The sequence below is a fragment of the Chiloscyllium plagiosum genome, chromosome 17, assembly GCF_004010195.1.
Source record: "Chiloscyllium plagiosum isolate BGI_BamShark_2017 chromosome 17, ASM401019v2, whole genome shotgun sequence".
Taxonomy (NCBI): domain Eukaryota; kingdom Metazoa; phylum Chordata; class Chondrichthyes; order Orectolobiformes; family Hemiscylliidae; genus Chiloscyllium; species Chiloscyllium plagiosum.
Window position 1 is genome coordinate 65,836,323 of NC_057726.1, and position 21,296 is coordinate 65,857,618.

The window sequence follows — 21,296 nt, forward strand, 5'->3', positions numbered from 1 at the left end:
CCCACAGCATCATGAATATAATACTTGTATAGTGAAGACTTTAGAACCAAACAAAAATTGCCACAATTTTGGGTTGTCAACCACTAGTGGTTACTTGGTTAGTCAGTGCTGGCAGAAGAGAGAGCAACAATTTGAAATGACCGATGAAGTGATCTCTCAAGAAGTTTTCTTCGTTGAGACTTCTCCTTAAAACAGCATCTTTGCACCTCCTGGTGCTATTTTCAAAGAATAACGGCCCAAATAAATTACATATTAAATGCTTCAAGAGACAAACTGTAAAACTGATTTAAAATAAAGGCAGATAAGTATGCAAAATTTAAATTGCACAAGCTATTGAAGTCATCAAGTAACTATTGTGAACTGAAATTGTGCCAGTGTTCAGGTCACAACTAACTACTAAAGACTTAGAAAAAAATGCACCGTGTACACAAGTTTTACAAATTGGTGCACCCATTACATTCAACTTATCACAGCAATAAAGGAATTCTTTCAGGAATCCAAGCAGTGCATTAACAAGATTGTCTTTACAGGCAAGAGAAGAAATTTAAATACTAAGCAGTGAGAGCTCAAATATAGCTTAATGTGGTATTTCAATGAATCAGTCAATTTCTATCCCCCTACCTGGACCAGTGCATCCTCACCAAGCAAGGAACAGGACAGTGTGGGGGTTGTACCCAGAAATCCAGAGTCTGTCACTTCCTCTACGGTCTCACCAATAGACAGTACCAGCGTGGCGTTCACGAAAGACACAATGATGTATGCATCATACTCATCTAAACACACACAAAAAAGGTGCAAAATACACTTGCAGGTTAACATTCAGTGCTGTTATAAAGTGCATTATTGGCATGAGTTTTAAAAGAGTTTAAAAGCCTTGAATGGCCATTACAGAACACAGGTTTCCATTCAGACCAAAAGTTCAAAATAGATCTCTATACAGCAATTCAGTCAATCCCATTCCTCACTCCACCCTCAGCCCTGCAAATGTATTGCCTTCAAGTACCTATCGGATTCCTTTTGAAATCATGCATGGTCTCCAATTCCACCACCCTTAAGAGAAGTGAATGCAGGTCATTACCACTTGCCGCATAAAATAAGTTCTTGCTCACTTTCCCCCAGCATCTCTTATCCAAAACGTTAAATCTGGGCCCCAGTCCTTGTATCATCAGATAACAGGAACAGCTTTTGTCTATCTTATCTAAACCTGTCACTACCTTGTTCACCTCTATCAAGTCTCCCTTCACTCTCTTTTGCTCGATAGGAGGTTTCTCTAACCTAAACTTGTAGCTAAATTCCTTTATCCCTAGAACCATTCTGGTACATCTTTGCTGCACCCTCACAAGAAACATCACATTCTTCCTTCAGTAGGATGATGATAACTGGACACATTGAGGGCCTGGTTCCATACTGTAGGAATTCTAATCTAATTTAGTTGAGGCCCACTCAGAGCTTGATAAAAGATCAACATAAATTTTGCAATCCAAGGTTCAATAATGCCTTCTCACTTTCAAAGCTCTATACTCATGAGACCTCAGGTCTTTGCCCCCCATGTATACATTTACAACTGTGCCATTAACTCTATTACCACTTCCTATCTCTTCTGCTAAAATTCATCACCTCACATTACCATGTATGAAATTACATGTCATTTGTCTGCCAATTCTGCTATCTATCTATGCCCTGTTGCAACTAATTGGTATTATTCTCACTCAATGCCAGTATCATATGGGGCAGCACTGTGGCTAAGTGGTTAGCACAGCTGCTTTGCAGCACTGGGGACCCAGGTTCGATTCCAGCCTTTGGTGACAGTCTTGTGTGGAGTTGCATTCTCCCAGTGTCTGTGCGGGTTTGCTCCAGTTTCCTCCCACAACCCAAAGATGTGTGGGTTAGGTGATCTGGCCATTCTAAATCGCCCATAGTGTTCATGGATGTGTAAGTCAGGTGTGTTAGTCACGGGTAAATGTAGAGTAATAGGGAATGGGTTTGGGTGGGATACTGTTCAGAGGATCGGGGTGGACCTTTTGGGCCAAAGGGCCTGTTTCCACACTGTAGGGATTCTATGATAAAATTTGGTTTCAAAGACAGACCTTGAAAGATATCTGGTATCTTAAAATCAAAGTTAAAAGCAGTAGCACTGACACAAGAAACACAACAGTCTGCCTCCTTTCTAGTTTGAAAAATAACCATTTATTTCAATTTGCCAATTATTTTAAACCCACGATGACACATACCCCTTCGATTCTACGAGCCTCAATTTTATTAACCAGTTTTCACATTGTTTGTTTGAATGTAACCAAGTGATCAACTCCCTTGGACATTCTCACCAAAACATTTCAGTAAATTTGTCAAATACAATCTGGCTTTTACAAATTAACTCAATAACTGTTTTTAAGTCCCCGTTTATTGTGTCTAAAACTGTACCCACCACTGACAGTAAACTGACATGCCAGAAGTTACAAAGCATAGCCTTAAGCCTTTATTTTGCCCCAGTGAACACTTGCTACTCTCCAATCCTCTGGGACTTCCCTCCCATGTAAGGAGCTCTGGGAAATTACATTAAGTCCTCCCAACTAAACCCACATCTAGTTGTTAATGCAACTTGGGATACAAACCCTCTGTATCAATTGAATTCTTAAGAACACCCAGCCCTTCCAGTACCCCCGTCTATAAATTTCACATTTAATCTTTAATTCCCCTAATATCCATCCAACAAAAGCAACTTTAACAGAAACCATCATAATTAGAGACTCGCAAGCAAAGGGCTAGTACTGAAAAGTTTCTGACTCAAGACCTGGAAGTATTTTCACACCGAACAAATTGACCCTTCAACTGACAATTAAACTAAGAGATTCCTACAGTGATCAGCCTACAGGTTAAAGCCTCACTGATCTGAAGCTTCCAACTAAACCTGTACTAAATTTTGCGATTCCTTGTTCCTTCTTGGGAAATTCCGCAAAATCTATATTTTACATCTCACACCATCTCATAATTAGCATGCATGTTTTTACATATCCAAAAAGTGTCCTCACATAACTAATGCACTGCCCTTTACCAATGTGCCCAAAAAAACCCCAATAACGGAAACAAATTCCCCAGACCGAATTCGAACAAATATCCTGTTGTATATATGAACATTAAAACACATAAGCCTGCCCTTCACTCCTCTCTTCAAATTTAAGTGTTGTCACTAAAGATTTCAAATGTAATTATTGTCAAAATGAATGCACACTCCAACTTAAACCCTAGTCACAGAATAAATCCTCCTTTTCTAAACTTTATTCATATCTGGAATAGGCAGCATATTAAGTTAAAGTTCTGGTGGTTCCAAGTGGTGGTTGCAATTTGTGATGATGAAAACATTCACAAGAACTGAAGATTGCATCATCACAGGGCAGATTTTTCTATCTTAATATAATAAACTATATAAGCCTAATGACAACACATGTACTCTTCAATGCTGATTCTTGTAATATTCTACAGTTGGGGTGGAAGGGGTATATCACAATTTTCCAGTCAACATCCTTTTGTGTAGAATATCTGCATCAGTAGTACTTTGCTTCACGTAATCACTGGTTAGGACTGTTCTTTACAATGTCTGCCCTAAACCAGTATCCAAGAGGCCCTACCAGCAGGTACGCACCTAGAGTGAGTAGCACCTTCCCCGGCCACCTGTGGGAGAGAAACAGAGGCTTGGTATTGGTAGAGATTAAGCCACCACATACCAGCCTTGGTTAGTACTGCTCTTTCAAGATTGAGGACAACCAGGGTATAAACTGCAATAAATATATCATTCAGGCTAGACAAAAGCTGTATTGCCATACCCACTCATCAAGCCAGCATAGGAAAGTATCCCAGGCTAAATCAATACTAGCAAAGTAACCACTTTCTTATAATTATGAGCAACCCACCACCCAATCTAGTACGTAGGACATTGCAGTTCAGCATCATTTTCTCAAGGGCAATTACTGATGGGAAACAAATACACTCATATGCCATATTCTTATTCTTTCATGGGAGTCTCAAGTGGACAATAAAACGATACTCAATAAGAAACATGCATAAAGAGCACATTCATATCCAATTTGAAAAGTGATTTCTCATTACCAGGTCATCACTACAGCTTTTCCATTGAGGTAATATCGGTTAGCATTAGGATTACTGTAGGACATTTAGCGCGCTCCCAACTAAATCCTAGCAAATTTACGTGTATTGCAAAAATATTCTTCTACCGAATACTTTCTCACTATTTCTGGATTATGGTATGGAATCAGTGATTATCAATTATTCTAATTTGTAAATTATAACCAGAGCCACTCATTTTCACAGGGGCCACAACTTCCATAAGGTTTGATCATTTACAGGATGTGCCCAGCCCAATAAATCATTATTGCAGTTTTCACATTTGTACATCATTCACAAACTATAAGAAACACAATAAAAGAAACTACAACAATTTGCACTCAGTTGCCTAATCTCAGTCGAGATAACTGTAGAGAATACAGCCACCTGGTGAAATTTACTGGGCCAGTAAGAAATTCTTTTAATAATCACTCACTCTCGCCCCACATAGTGGCAGATGCAAAAAAGTGCAAGTGCATAAACATAGGAGGATCATGTCAGTACCACAATACCATACTGCGCACTACTGTTGATAACTATCTAACTGGCACACGAATAAAGGCCATTTGGCAATAATGGAGTACTGTCAGTTCCTGAGGAACTGAACCAAACTCTAATTGGAGACAGCACAATGAAGAAAGAGGTGAGAAAAACGTGGGGGAGAAAACCCCACTGAAATCAAGATCAATGCAAACTTTAACGAGTGGAAATGAATACATTTAAATAAAAAAATTATTTTAATAAGTAATTCATTATCCCCTTCAAAAGTGCAAGACTTTCGATGGAAGAGAATCTGACTTGAAATGTGTTTTGGTGTCAGATCAACATTATTTGGGTTAATCCACCCATAAATTTCAAAAATGTAACAGCCCATATGTTTTTGACATCTACGGATTTGAACTGTATTGCAGTTTAGAAGTGTTTAATTCTTCAGTTCTCAATCAATTTTGGAACCAGGTCATGGCTATCAAAATATGCAATCTGAGGTAATGCAAGCTAGTAAAAGAACAGTAAACAGTGAACAATCCTTCATACATGCAAGCTGCTTTCTCTACTTTTCAGCTGTTTCTGTGCTTATTTTATGTACATTTTATTTAGATTGCTGTACATAGTTCTACTTAAATAAGAATAAAATATTAAAATTTAAAAACTAAACCTGCAATACCTATGGATTGTGGTTCAATGAGTTAAACAGAGTTCACACTCAATGATGCAACATGGCAATTTGCGAGAGCAGATTTACTGCTTTCTTCAAAAAAATGTTCAGAGCAATTACATGAATTTTATCTAGTACAATGCACTTGTTGGACATGATTTGGAGATGCCGGTGTTGGACTGGGGTGTACAAAGATAAAAATCACACAACACCAGGTTATAGTCCAACAGGTTTAATTGGAAGCACACTAGCTTTCGGAGCGACACAACAATCACCTGATGAAGGAGCGTCGCTCCAAAAGCTAGTGTGCTTCCAATTAAACCTGTTGGACGATAACCTGGTGTTGTGTGATTTTTAACCTTGTTGGACATGACTGTGTGAACATTTCTTAATGTGGCCAAAAGAATTTCTGCTCTATGCATTACTCAGGTCATACCTTCCACATGTCTTCTCACAGTCCATACAGCATTTGGGTTACCAGGCAGCTCTGAAACAGCCATTTCTGATACCTGTCAATGAGGGTTTGGGGAGAAAAATCAGCATGAGTCCTCCATCTTACTGCAAAACAAAAAACTGCAGATGCTGGAAATAAAACAAAAACAGAACTTGCTGCAGAAACTCACCAGTCTGGCCACATCTGTGGAGAGAAAGCAGTGTTAACAGAGTCCAGTGACCCATCTTCAGTATTCTGGGCTTGAAATGTTAACTCTGCTTTCTTTCCACAGTGCTGCCAGACCTGTTGAGTTTCTGCAGCAAGTTGTTTTTCATCAATTTCAGTGCCTGCTTCAAAGGAGGGTTCAAACAACATTTACTGGTTAAAAAGAGGTCCAATATGACAAAATGGAGCATATAACTGGGAAATGGAGATTTGGTTTCCCCAACACAGTTGACAAATTACATTTTTTGGAAATCTCATGGTCTGCTGAATCAGAGATTCTAAAATATTCCCCATATATTTTTCGGAGAAGAGACATGAATCACATCATTTAATCAGCAGCATCTGGAGCCTTTCCTTACTAGATAGAACATAGAAGAATACAGCGCAGTACAGGCCCTTTGGCCCTCGATGTTGCGCCGATCCAAGCCCACCTAACCTATACTAACCCACTATCCTCCATATACCTATCCAATGCCCGCTTAAATGCCCATAAAGAGGGAGAGTCCACCACTGCTACTGGCAGGGCATTCCATGAACTTACGACTCGCTGAGTGAAGAACCTACCCCTAACTTCAGTCCTATATCTACCCCCCCTTAATTTAAAGCTATGCCCCCTTGTAATACCCGACTCCATACGCGGGAAAAGGTTCACACTGTCAACCCTATCTAACCCCCTAATCATCTTGTACACCTCAATCAAGTCACCCCTAAACCTTCTTTTCTCTAATGAAAACAGCCCCAAGTGTCTCAGTCTTTCCTCATACGATCTTCCTTCCATACCAGGCAACATCCTGGTAAACCTCCTCTGCACCCGTTCCAGTGCCTCCACATCCTTCCTATAGTATGGCGACCAAAACTGCACACAATATTCCAGATGCGGCCGCACCAGAGTCTTATACAACTGCATCATGACCTCAGGACTCCGGAACTCAATTCCTCTACCAATAAAAGCCAGTACGCCATATGCCTTCCTCACCGCACTATTTAACTGGGTGGCAACTTCCAGAGATACACAGGTCGCAGAGCTGTCATTTGGAATAGAAACCTTAATCAACTTTTCTTCACTGTCCCTCCCCTGTAGCTTATTGCAGCTCCTTAACTGAGATAAGTGAACCAAACAGCACAGATGAAACCTGGGACCTTAAAGTCAGAATGATTCAAATACAGGATGTTTCTATCAATGTATGAATAGTGGCTCCTTAAAAGATAGTCACTGGCCTCCTACAAAAAATAATTTCATACACATCATACCTCAAGACCATGCCTCAAGACTCTCAATGACGACCGCGGCCCTCTCCCACAGGCAACATATAGCTGAGGTGTGTCTTCATTAGCCAGATCAGCAATCTGCAGATGAAAATATAAGCAACAGCGAAACATTGGTGGCAAACATAACTGGCATGACAACTTCAGGACAGCTGACTAAGAAAATAAGACTTTCCTCAAATACTTTTCAGAAAAGCAACATGAATTCACATTAATTTAGTCAGCGTATACACAATGGTCATTGGCTGTATCAATAGAAACAACTAAACACTCAAACCTACAGACTCCATATGATTAGTTGGTGAAATAAACATTGTTCAGCTCCACTAAAGAATCTGGAATTATGTTTTCATACCTGGCATGTTAAAATTGGTGAAAGGCTGTCCAACTCATCCACCAATACCAGATTCTTGAGAGGTCGTGGCTGAAAGAAAAATGTATCTCCCTCCTCTAACGGCATTGCTGAAGAGAACTCTGGTTCATCATCATCATCTCCGAGATGTGCAATCTGATAAAGGTAACTGGAATATAAAACAGACATGACTTAGCTTTCTGAAGACTAACATATTCTTTTATTTAAAAAAAAACAATTATTATTTACACTAACTGCACATCAGTTGATCAGGCCAACATCAAGCCACTGATAATTCCACTACAAAATCCCAAGATATGCTTTACATATACTGTAGAACCTGTTTTGAGAATTAATAGAATATGACAACCTGATTTCTTAACAAAAAACAATACTATCCAAGCCACTGACACAAATGTTATTAAAATAAGCTAGCAAATCAAGTGGCAGCGTGCACTGGTCAAGAGTGAAAATTGCAGAAAGTGAACACAAAAATATATTGAAGAGATTAAAAATGATGTGTTGTACACTTTAAATTGCTTGCAGACAAAGGAGTTTTATAGACAGTGGGACAAAAGTAATACTGCTATTGTGATTAGTAATCAAATGTAGAAGGACTAAGTAAAATAAAAATTGGATGCTGCGTCAACAGAAAGCACAAGACTGGGATTGATGAATTGGTGTTTAGGAAGGGTGTTGAAAGATACAGTGTAAAGGTAAGCAAATGGAAGTGAAGCATCAGTGAAGCATATATGTTCGAGTGGCGAACAGACTGGAAGAAGTGAACAAGATACTCTTCTTGGTAACACACAAAAGTAATAGCCACAAACTATTAATCGTAAAGATGCTCCTAAGTAAATGTCAGAAGGCTACTTTAAGGAAAAAAATACTAGACAGTGAGTTATAACAATCATAAATGCACAGCCTGGCAGGACGGTGGAAGCAAATTCAGTAATAACTCAAATAAAATGAAACTCAACATATTTGAACTGGAAACATTTACGAAGTTAAGGGACATGGTGACAATGTGAGGCTAACCGGATAGCTCTTTCAAAGATGGAACATAAGCACAATGACCCAAAAGGTCCATCCCACATTTGCACTGTATCATTTAATGCTGGGAATACATTTATAAGCCACAAAGCTAACTTCTTTAGTCACTGCATCAAAACAGACTGCTGTACTGGCTAAGGCCCAAAGATCTCATGATCAAATCTCAGGCCACTTGCTCTACTTTATGCACAATACAAATTGATGGGAAGCTGGCTTAACCTTTAAGAGCGCACCTCAAGGCTCCTTAATATACAATGAAGTCCAAATGACTTGTGAAATCGACAGACAGTCTCCACAGAATGTGAACAGTCAGCTGCTTTCATTAGCCAGTAACAGAGCACCACTGTCAAATATCTTCAAGTAACTACTTAGTCATCATTTTGGCCATAAGATGCAGGAGACAGACGTACGAAATACAAACAAAATAGCTATTTAATCCCAGCAAAATCTAATGTGATCAACAGTAAAACAGTCCACACTCACTGATTGCCAAATTCTGATGCAACAAAGAGGAACCCAGTCTTCAGTACACACATGGCAGTTGACACAGGGACAGTGTCAAAATACTTCAACCTGATTTCAGTCACCTGCAAATATACAAACAAACATTTTATAAAACAAGACATCAATTATAAAAGACAGGAAAGGGAGGATCGTGGAAGAGAGTGAAAATTATAATTAGACAATTTCCAAACGCTCTCTCAACAGTGTGAGGTCCAAAGAAAACCTACCTAATATCTGAGCAATATTTCAAGTCTTTATAGAACAACTTTTCAAACAGGTTTTCAGTAAAAAAACAGAAATAAGGCTGTAAGATTACCAAGATTGAAAGTACGCATCATTCCTTTCAAGAAACATGTACTGACAAAAGCTTACTCATTTTTGTAATTCATGAACAATGAGAAGTCACCAACTTATATTTCCAAAAGAAATGCCAATTTGCAGCAAACAGCAGTTTGTTTTCTAACCAAATGTCATTAGCTTGATCCTTTTCTGATTAGCTGGCATGAGAACAAGTTTTGGGCCCCTTATCTAAGGAAGAATGTGTTGACCTTGGAGGGGCTCAGAGATTTACAAGAATGATCCCAGGGATGAAGGGCTTTTCATATGAGGAGTGGTTAAGGACTCTGCGTCTGTAATTGATGGGAGTTTAGAAGGATGATGAGGGGAAATCTGGTTGAAAATTACAGAATACAGAGAGGCCTGGATACAGTGGACTGCGGAGAAGATGTTTCCACTAATGGGAGAGACTAGGTGCAGAGAAGACGCGATGCCGAATGGCCTAGTTCTGCTCCAACACCACTAAAACTGGTCAGTACACATTCAAGACCTTAACTGTGTTATTGAAATGGGAAAAGACATAGTAGTTTAGTTATCCATAATGTGTTACACACCAAGAAGAAAACATAAAACAGTTCGCAAATTAATTTGCCTGCAAAACTTTTGATTATAATTGGTGAGTCACCAAACTGGGATTTCTAACCTGCAGTCCTCCTTACCATGTCCTCATCTGTTTCCAGTGTAATTTTGAAGATGTCGCCTTGTTCAGTCTGTGCCAGGAAGAAGAACATGGATTTTGTTTTATGCGTAGCAGAGCAGACAAAAATCATTCCTCGTTCAGGATCATCCAGGTCATTCTGGAAGAGAAAATGCCTGTATTTGTGTAATGCATTTTGCTACAGGACACAGATACAAGTCGAAAACAAAACATGCCCCCATGCATGTGCTTCCATTAGGGATCACTACATAGTGGCTGAAAATGTGTTGCTGGAGAAGCGCAGCAGGTCAGGCAGCATCCAGGGAACAGGAGAATCGACGTTTCGGGCATAAGCCCTTCTTCAGGGCTTATGCCCAAAACGTCGATTCTCCTGTTCCCTGGATGCTGCGCTTCTCCAGCAACACATTTTCAGCTCTGATCTCCAGCATCTGCAGACCTCACTTTCTCCCCATCACTACATAGTGATCAAGTATAGAAAACCCAGGTAATTTTAAACCTCCAAGCTCAGGGAACTGGAAGCTAAATGAAACTGACTGGGGGACTGAACCTTGCAATTTTATAGTTTGCTTGGGGAATATTTAGGAAAATGGAAGAAGTTAAAAATACTAAAAATCTAAACTATATTAACATGATATTTAGCCACTGCCTCCCTCAACAAGGATTATGGATTAGATGGTGCTGGAAAAGCACAGCAGTTCAGGCAGCATGCGAGGAGCAGGAAATTCGACGTTTTGGGCAAAAGCTCTTTATCAGGAATAGAGGCAGAGTGCCTGCAGGGTGGATCAATGCAATGTTTTCTGACCAGCAGTCCCCCTTGGTCCTTTGCCAAAAATACCATCTGTCCATTAACCTCACCTACAGGTGGAAAAGCTTTGGGCACAAATGTCAAATTGAAACAAGTGATTATTGTTCAGTAAGCTCGGAAATGCTCAACCCACTCTCAGAATACGAGAACAGTTACAGACAATACAAATTATTTTGGGATCATCAGCTCATTTTCAATATTTGAGTAATATTGAAATATCGAAGTCTTAAGTAGGTGTTATATTTCTGCCTATCGACGTACTGCAAGATTGCATTAAGTTAATAAACTTCTTACCCTCCTCCTGGGGATGGGGCATCGGATGTCTGGTTGGTCTCCAAAGTTTTTATAAGTGATATAGTTTTCGGAACAGATTAGTACACCACTCGGCCCATCTGAGCCTCCTGGAACTGAAGTAGAGAAAGATTTCAACTTCAATATTTCAAATCAAGGATAGAATCATAGAGATGTACAGCATGGAAACAGACCCTTCGGTCCAACCCGTCCATGCCGACCAGATATCCCAACCCAATCCAATCCTACCTGCCAAGTCTGAAAAACAACCCTCCACTACCACCCTCTGTCTTCTACCTTTGAGTCAGTTCTGTATCCAAATGGCTAGTTTTCCCTGTGTTCCATGAGATCTAACCTTGCTAATCAGTCTCCCATGGGGAACCTGAGTCCTCTTTTCCAATTTTAAAATATGCATAAGGAGGTTTTGCTTTCTCAAGTTGCCACCATTTATTTAAATAAATAAATAAATTTAAGAGAAATGGACAACATAGAAACATGGGAGAAACACACAGCAGCCCCTTCAGTATCCAAAAGGACAGGTTAGCACATTGAGCATTGACCATGGGTCAGAGTTGCTCAGTTACCTTGTCCGAAACGCAATTTTTTATGAATGCCCTTATGCCATTAAGTCAATCGTTTCCTTATATTTTCCATTTTTAAATTTTTAAGTTGAATATAACTTTGAGCTGAACCATATTGTTCTCACTTTGAATTAACCTGTGAATACTGATTAACACATGAAAACCTGGTAGCAAGGAGCAACTAATCCCAAAATCTCAAAATAGTTGACAAAAACAGTCTGTGATCTGCAATCGTTCAATTCTATTTCTGAACTTCATTTCCTAAAGATTTATACATCTCCATGACATTTCAGCGTGGCCAAGATACTGCCTTTTTATTAAACAACTGAGGGGATGGGGAGGCCACTGTGGCAATGGTTAGCACTGCTGCCTCACAGCACCATTTCAATTCCAACCTTGGGTGACTGTCTGCGTGGAGTTTGCACATTCTCCCCGGGTCTGCATGGGTTTCCTCTGGGTATTCCGGTTTTCTCCCACAGTCCAAAGATATGCAGGTTTGGTGGGTTAGTCACTGGTAATATATGGTTACAGGGGTAGGGTAGTTGGGGTGGGTCTGGGTGGGATGCTCTTCAGAGGGTTGGTGTGGACTCAATGGTCTGCTCCCACACTGAAGGGATTCCACAAGTAATGAATGACTTGCAAATGAATATGGAAATTTAATGTCAATGTTATAAATGTTGAGGAGCTAAATGGGAAATGTAGCTTTGCCACTGTTCACGAACACTGAATCAACTTTTTAAATCTGAGAAGCGACCGGGTTAAGATAGCTTTGTGTCAATGCGATGGAAAAACATGACCTGCTGAACGCCCTGACTTTTCCAGTTTCAGAAAGTATTCTGGAGTGATGGCTTTGAGTGTGTAGAAGTGCGCGTCAGTTATTTTGACAACAACTTCTATTATTGACTTACCTTTGTTGTCCTATAACAATTTAAATTCCACGGCCTTTAGGAAATTAATGCTTTCCTTGTGGGTCAAATGGAGTTTATAAATATTTAATCTTATTGCCAAATTTTCCTCATTTTGCTTCCATACAAGAGCAAATGCACTATACATCAACATAAATACAGAAGCTAATTTTTCTGCCTGACTGCATCACAAAGTAAAGGAGGTAATGAGAAGGAACAGGTAACTTTTGAGAGGAGTCATTGTAAACTAAAAACATTTTAAATCCTAACTCCAGTCTGTATTTCACCAAGAGTGGACTCGTAAACCATATACCTGTAATTAGGAAGTTGCCATGCTCCTCCAGAGGTTCACTGTACTTTCTCACAACATGGTTCAGACCCAGATCCAACTCGTAGAATGTCAATGTCTGTTGAGTGTTAGCAGCTGCTTCACCAGTAGGATCACTGTCTGCCTCCTACAAATAGAAGGAAACGGTCAAGCATGAAATGGAGGCTCAAAGTAATGCTTAATTCACTTTTGATTTTCATAATCTTAATACTGAAAATACAAAGAATACTTTCTCATTGCAACTATTAACCGATTGAAATCCGAACATTACTGGAATACTTGCCTCCTCTGTTAGAGAAAGATACAGTGGCCATCTTTTACCTTTGCATGTACTTTAACAAGCTGAAATGCACACACAGACATTCTCCACCCTACGGTGGTTACTAGGCAGCTATCAGGAATGGACAAATCAAATTAGAAATGTTTTCAGCAACGACATCAACACGGGGGTCCTCAGTAAATGATTTTGTATCTGCGACCATCTTGAATTTCCTTAATGGCAAGGTTAGCAAAAAAAACTCATGTGACAAATGGTTAGTATCTTGAATACGTTGCCTGAGTGTCTGATGCAAACAGTTCATTGGAGGGATTCAAAAGCTATCTACTTTCAACTAACAATGTAAAGTTGCTCATTTTCTGAATCCTGAGGTACATAGGGATTGCACATGAATCACATTTAAAAAATCAACAAGCAAGTTATTAAGACAATTAATGAGATGCTATCCTTTATTAAAAGAGGAACTGAACATAATATTCTTTCTTTTATGCTTCAGTTATATACAGCATTTAAGGCTCATCATTATACGATTCAGATAATAAAAAAAAATTATGTTGTTGACTTGGGGAACATTCTGCCTCAGATGATGGAGGTAGGGAGAGGCTACATTTCTTTGCCGAACAAGAATCTAAGGCTTTGGGATCGATGGAAGTGTGGAATTCAAACATACATAAACTAGCCATGATCTAACTGAATGGCAGAGCAGGCTCAAGATACTGAATGTGCAGTGCCACAGGGAGAACAGTGTGTAGTATTACAGGAGTGGAAAGTGAGAGAATGACAGCAAGTCCACAGCTCCTACAGAGATCTGGTGCTGACACAATGGGTTGAATGGCTTCCATCTATGCTGTATTAATTCTGCATCTGGCTATTTTTAATTTGCCTTCACCTTTTGTGCACAGTTGACCACAATATCCTACTCCATCATGCTGCTGGATGGGAGAACTTTGCTTGATTTCATTCTTATAAGTCATCAGTAGTCTCTTCCCACTCCATTGCCCCAACAGTGATCTGAAGATTCTTGTCCCTATCCAATTTCACATTCACAGCACTTTTTAGAAGTAATTGATCTGGGACAAAACTACCAATTATTTAAACAAATATGCATTAGCCTTAACAGTGCAATAGTTACCATTCAGCCTAGCTCTCTGTAGAGAAATCCAAACAGCCCCCCATCCCAATAAACTTATAGTTTACATCCATTAAATGCCCATCCAATTTCCTTTTAAAATGGTCATCCTCACATTCACCACACGCATAAGCAGTGAGTTGCTTAACCAGGACCCAGAGTGGGTTAGCAAGCACAAGGCTGAAGGGGAACAGGACTAGTTTATCAATGAAGATGAATCGTAGAGTTTTAGCTTATAAATTCCAAATTATAGTTGCAGAGAATAGGAGGAAGGCTCAAAGCAACTTGGAATTGGCAAGTCTAGAAATGACAAAGACAGACGATGGTTTCAATGGCAGATGAAATAATGTAAGGGCAGAGTCAAGCAATATATTGGACGGAATCAGGCAGTGTTGTTGATGGGGGCAAATGTGGATGGAAGCTCATCTTGAAGCCAATTTTGTTTCTAATGCTGTAAACAGACTGGTTTGACATTTTCCAGTTATCAGGTAAAGGGATTGAGTCAATTTCTAGAGAATAGTTTGTAGTTGGGACTAAAGACTTTAATTCAGAATTCTAATGCTTAATTGGAGTAATATTCTGCCATTCAGTTCTTAATGCCAAAAAAAGTAGCCTGATTATTTTGAAGCACTATATGAATGCAAGATATTACACAATTTTATAATGTTTACACTGGGGATAAAGAGCTAGTTTTCATCTATTCTTTAAAGGGCTATGACCATTGTTGAAAAAACCCCAGCATTGCTGTATCCCTAAACACCCTTCAACAGAATGGCTTGCTAGTATATTACAGATCAAAGCTGAAAGACAATCACAATGTTGTGGGTCTGAGGTCACCCTCAGGCCAGACCAGGTGAAGGATGGTAGATTTCCTTCACTAAAGGACCTTTGTAAATCAAACGAGTTATTCATTAAAACTGACCTTTTTATGGTTCCATTACTGAGATTAGTTGTCTTCAGAATCAAAAAATACATGGATTTGAAGTTACATTGCAATGGTTAATCAAAACAGTATTTTATTTCCATGTAACACAGCACTGTTAATCATCCTGCACAGAAACTGGACAGTGCCCCTGAAAACGTATTCAGCTTTGCTTTCAAGTTTGCCCTCCAGATAATTTAAGGCTGCAAAATCTTAGCTAAGCATATTATATAAGTGCTGGCCATAATTAATGTGAGTAAAAGGTAATAGTGGCCAGGAAACATTTTTTTTTACTTCTCATCGCATCATGCAGAGAATGTTTCACTGTTGTAGGAACATCTGACGCAGTAAATTCGGGCAAAATTACAATATACTCATCACAAACACCATAATCCACCAACAAGAACAGCTAGTATTTATACAACAGCTTTGACAGAGAAACATGTCAAGCAAGTGGAAAGCTCATGGACTGCTGAATCAGAGAACTAAAACTTTCCCCAAATATTTTTCGGAGAAGAGACATGATTCACATCATTTTATCAGCAGTAAAACCAAACTTGATCCTTTCCTCACTAGGCACCCCTACACAGGGCACAGCAGAGATCAATTAACTGCTATCAGGAGTAGAAACCTTGACCAAATGAGTATAGAGAGTTAAAGGTTTGGTTGAGAGTTAGAGGAAGCGGGTAATCTTAATTCAATTAAAGTACTGACATAATCAGAGAGTTGGTGCTGTTGGAATCTGCTAATTGCATTAGATTAAAAACTACAAGCAATAGCTTCTTGAGCAAAAATACCCAATTTGATGATGAAACAAACTATTAACCTGAGGTTCAATTTAAGTTTATTGTGAGATAGCTCAACCAGGACCATTCATTTGTGACAATGCCTCAGACTCTTGGTCCGAAGAACTCCAAAACAGTTTCATCACCTGACATTAGATGTTTCTAGTATATTTAAAGCTCATTTTAGAGTGTTACACTAGCTACATCCAATAACACAAATACTCCAAACCTAGGAATTTACCTCATAGTCCATCTCAAGACAAGCAAACATAGGATTTTCAAACCCCACGTCCACACCAACGACATGATACACCAACGTATTTGCTTTGTGCGCTTCTAGAGGGGAGGAGATGGTGAGGCGAGCAGCAGCATCCCTGTTCAGAATGTAGACCAACTTTTGCTTCTCAATAGCACCTGAAACAAATCATGACAGATGTGGCACCAGAGTGCACAATAGATTAGATTAGATTAGATTAGATTAGATTAGATTCCGTACAGTGTGGAAACAGACCCTTCGGCCCAACAAGTCCACACCGACCCACACACACCCAGACCCAATTCCCTAATGCACGTAACACATTATGGGCAATTTAACATGGCCGATTCACCTGAGCTGCACATCTTTGGACTGTGGGAAGAAACCGGAGCACCCAGAAGAAACCCATGTAGACATGGAGAGACTCCACACAGACAGTCACCTAAGGTTGGAATCAAACCTGGGACCACTGAGCCACCATGCCACCCCAATACAATAGCTTCACAAAGGGAAGGCTGAGCTACATGTACTGTATCTATTCTATACCATTACACACTGTAGTCCATCTCATTAATCAAGCAATTGACTTGCAGTGTGTCGGTGAAATTTCATTTTTTGTAAATAATGATGATTGCAAATAAAAGTTAGAGTCAACTAGCACAAATACTGGGTTACATTGGGCATAAGAGACAATAAAGCAGCAACTTAAGAGTAGTAACATACGATGTAGAAGACGACACCTGTGGAGTCTGATGGTTTGGGAACAGTTGGGGTAAAAGAATGCAGATGTATGTTTGAGGAAATGTCATATGCGCCAGTTACGTACTATGAGCTGTGTGTATTTGTGGCTGCTGCTCCACTATTTTGTCACTTGGTCAAATGTTCAACTGGATTTAAAGATTGTGTAAGCACAATTGATGCTGATCCATCCTGGGATTCTCTCATGTTCTCTGGCCATAGCAAGTAGTCGAATTGGGGTAGTACTGGACAGGAGTGGCACTACGAGGATGGTGGTAGGTAGTTAATCAGGCAAGTTTGGAATGATAGTGAGAGAAAACTCACTAGATCTTGCACAGAGAAACTTTTCATGAAACTCAACAGAACAGATCATATTAAGATTCAGTTTTATATATCCAATGCATGCGTAGAGACTGAAGGAAATGAATTAACCAGCATTAACATATTGTTCTGTGTTAAAAATAAATTATCATTAATTCAATGTATATCAGGTAATTATGTAACTTGCAACTGCCAATGATAAACCAACAAACGTTTGAGAGATATGAGAAAGGGGATATTTGGAGTACACTAGCTGACTTGCTCATTACAATCATATGACCTATCCGTGTTGTATGTGCCTTTGTGTAAAAGCAATGAAAGCCATTAAACACACCACTCTGAACAATGACCACTTTGCAGAACACCTCCATTCAGTCCATAAGTATGATGTTGAGTTCAGGAAGAGAAATCAGAGTTAACATTTTGGGTCTTTCTGGTGACACTTTCTCTGAACTGATGGCAGCTTGGAAAATGTTGATTTACTTGCAGAAGATGGTGGAGGGTGGGTAAGGACTAAATGATATGTTTGGGATGGAGCCCAAAAAGAGAGAAGACAGTTGAACAAAGGAGTGGATAATGATCTTGCTGACAGAGTGATTGGCTGTTAATGGAGACTGTTGGTAGCTAACAACAGGTACTGTGCAATGGCAGACTATGTGATAACAAGGCTGATGTGTGGGGGTGGGTCATGAGGAAATAGGGAGAGCTCAGGCCCTAAAAGTATTGAGCTCTATATCAAGTCTGGAGAGCTGCAGGGTCCCCAAGCATAAAATGAGGTGTCCTTCTTCAGTTTGTGCTGAATTTTGCTGGAACGCTGCAGCAAGCCTGACACAGAGATGTTGGCAAGTAAGAGGGTGGTATGTTAAAGTGGCAGGCAACTGGAAGTTCATGGTTTTATTTTTGCAGGCTGAATATCGATGCTCTGCGAAACACAGTCTCCCAGTCTATGCTTCATTCCCCCAACGTAGAGGAGACCACATTGTGATCAGCCAATGCAGTAGACTAGACTGTGTGAAGTGCAGGTAAAGTGCTGCTTCACCTGGAAAGTGTGTTTGGGCCCTTGAATGCTGAGGAGGGAGGAGGTAAATGGGCAAGTGTTACACATGTGGCAAGTGCAGGAGAAGGTGCCGTGGGGCTGTGAGAGGTGGTGTTGGGAGTGAAAGAAGCATGGACCAGGGCGTCCCGGAGGTGGCATCTTGCTGGATGCGGATGCTGGTGGGATGGTAGGTAAGGACAAGGGAAACCCTGTTGCTGTTGTTCCAACGAGGTGAACTTCGACAAGGGAGCCTCTAAAACGTCCACATTCTTCCTCAACCAAAGACTCCCCAGCACCGTTTTTGTCAAGGTCTTCAACTAGGTCTGACACATTTCTCGTACTTCAGCTCTCACCTCGTCTTCTCTCCTGCAACAGTGATAGGTTTCCCCTTGTCCTTACCTACCAACCAACCAGCCAGCCACCATTTCCACACAGATAAAAAGACACCGAGTTTCCAGTTGCCTGCCACTTTAACACTCCACCCTATTCCCTGGCCAACATCTCGGTCTCAAGCTTGCTACAGTGTTTCAGCAAGGCCCAGTGCAAGGTGGAAGAACAACACCTCATTTTCCGTTTGGGGATCCTGCAACACTTCAACCTGAATATCGAATTCAATAATTTTAGGGGCTGAACTCTCCCATGCCATGGCAGTGCGCTCCCTCCCTATTCCATCCACCCCTGCCAGCCTGCTGCAGTGTTCCAGCATACCTTAATGCAAGCACAGTAATGAATCTATTTGCTTCCCCAAAGACATGATGGATACATACACATCTGGAACAGTTCTAAGCCACATCTGCTACAAGCTGTGGGTATCTGTTCTGCACCATTAGTCATTGCATCAAGGATTATTGATGGTGTCTTCAATGTCCCCAAATTTATCAAGATCAGGGAAGAGAAGAGAAATTGATCAGGATCAGGGAGGTGAACAAAAATTATCTAGGCTTTCCAAGTCTGATTGCTGCACCTTGCTGCAAAGGGCACAAATGGATTCCTAGTAGATCCACTTCAATGTGCTAAGTGACACCTTTAGTCAAAGGGCTCATGTGGTGCAGTGACAGTGTAGCTACTTCAAAGCCCGGAGACCTGGTTCAAATCCCACCTGCTCCAGAATCATAGAGATGAGCTTCGGAGGCCGAGGGGTGATCTTCTGGAAGTTTATAAAATCATGAGGGGCATGGAAAGGGTAAACAAACAAAGTATTTTCCCTGGGGTGGGGTGAGTCCAGAATTAGAGGGCAAAGCTTTAGGGTGAGAGGAGAAAGATATAAAAAGGGAACTATGGGGCAACTTTTTCACAAAGAGGGTGATGTGTGTATGGATTGAACTGCCAGAGGAAGTGGAGGAGGCTGGTACAATTGCAGCAGTTAAAAGGCATCTGGATGGGTACATGAATAGGAAGGGTTTAGAGGGATATGAGCCAAGTGCTGGCAAATGGGACTAGATTAGGTAAGGATATCTGGTCAGCATGGACGAGTTGGACTGAATGGTCCGTTTCCGTGCTGGTGTATAATAACATCTCTGAACAGGTCGATTAGAAAATATAGATATCTTTGGTCAATTAAACAGATTGCTGTTCACATTTAACTCATTTATCCAAGGGCCTCGACAGATATGGGATTTAAGAGAGTTAATTAGGAGCTAAAATATAGATGAGTCATAACCTAACTTAAGGGTGAATAAGCCTCGAGTCAGTGAATGTGTGCTCCTTTTCTTCTGTAAAATTATATTTACACTACTACTCACCGATCATAACAGCACGACCTTTTGGGTCAACTGCCAGGTACTGTCCAGGTACAATACGCCGACATCCGCTCTTCCCAAAGGTTTCCTGATGGACCTTATCAAAAATATTCTTGGATGGTTGATACTCCAGGATAACAATCCTACCAGAGTCACTACCCACTACTATGTAATCTGTGGAGAGACAGAAAAAAATCAACAATAGCTTGGTGTGTTTAAGCAGATAAACTGAAATGATTAATTGAGAGAAACTTACATTGCAGTTATAGAATCCCTAGAGTGCAGAAAGAGGCCATTCATCCCATCACGTCTGCACCAATCCTCCAAACAGCATTCCACCCAGACATAGCCCCCCACTCTATCCTTGTAACCCCACATTTACCAAGACTAAGTGCCTGAACCTGCATTTCCCTGGACACTTGTTACCCAAGGAGATTGGATCCTTCCGTAAGGTGGACTGGTAATGCTGCAGGACAGGCAATCCAGAGAGTTGGGCTCCTGTACGATACTTCAAAATCCCATTGCAACAGCTTCAGAACACAAATTCTATTATAATAATCTTTTTAAAAAAAAAAATCACTAAAAAGTGGCCCTGAAGCTTTCAGATAAAAGACAAATTGATTCAGGAAACAGATTTGACCAGAAAAATAATAAAAATAGGGAGATGATAAACTTTTGAGGGCACTATCAGGCAATTACAAGTGTAATGTTAAAAGATTAAATTGCACGATCTCTCAGGACATTCATGTGACATTTCTCAAAGAAGCTGAACATTCTGGAAGTGGGTACAGTCGGAAGTGACAGTACTTCTGTTGAATAAAGGGAATTATGGAGCTATGAGGGAGGAGTTGGCCAAAGTTCAAAGGTGCAATACCTTAGCAGGGATGACCGTGGAGGAACAATGGAGGATATTTCTGTGTATAATGCAGAAGTTGCAGGATCAGTTCATTCCTAAAAGGAAGAAAGATCCCAGGAGGAGGAATGGGCGGCCGTGGCTGACGAGGGAAGTAAAGTTAAAAGAGAAAAAGTATAACATAGCTAAGATAAGTGGGAAAACGGAGGACTGGGAAGCTTTTAAAGA

General features: G+C 40.3%; 1 protein-coding gene across 1 annotated transcript in view; it reads right to left on the reverse strand.

Moving 5' to 3' along the window:
- Nucleotides 1-21,296, reverse strand: part of sf3b3 (splicing factor 3b, subunit 3) — a 57,098-nt gene that overhangs the window by 23,110 nt on the left and 12,692 nt on the right. Inside the window, exons 4-13 of the mRNA XM_043707353.1 lie at nt 20,219-20,389; nt 16,367-16,539; nt 12,998-13,139; nt 11,202-11,314; nt 10,104-10,241; nt 9,088-9,191; nt 7,555-7,720; nt 7,185-7,280; nt 5,712-5,784; nt 622-773 (exon numbers count right to left, since the gene is read on the reverse strand). Of these exons, the coding sequence (XP_043563288.1) occupies nt 622-773; nt 5,712-5,784; nt 7,185-7,280; nt 7,555-7,720; nt 9,088-9,191; nt 10,104-10,241; nt 11,202-11,314; nt 12,998-13,139; nt 16,367-16,539; nt 20,219-20,389 (1,328 nt within the window). The remainder of the gene's footprint in view (nt 1-621; nt 774-5,711; nt 5,785-7,184; nt 7,281-7,554; nt 7,721-9,087; nt 9,192-10,103; nt 10,242-11,201; nt 11,315-12,997; nt 13,140-16,366; nt 16,540-20,218; nt 20,390-21,296) is intronic.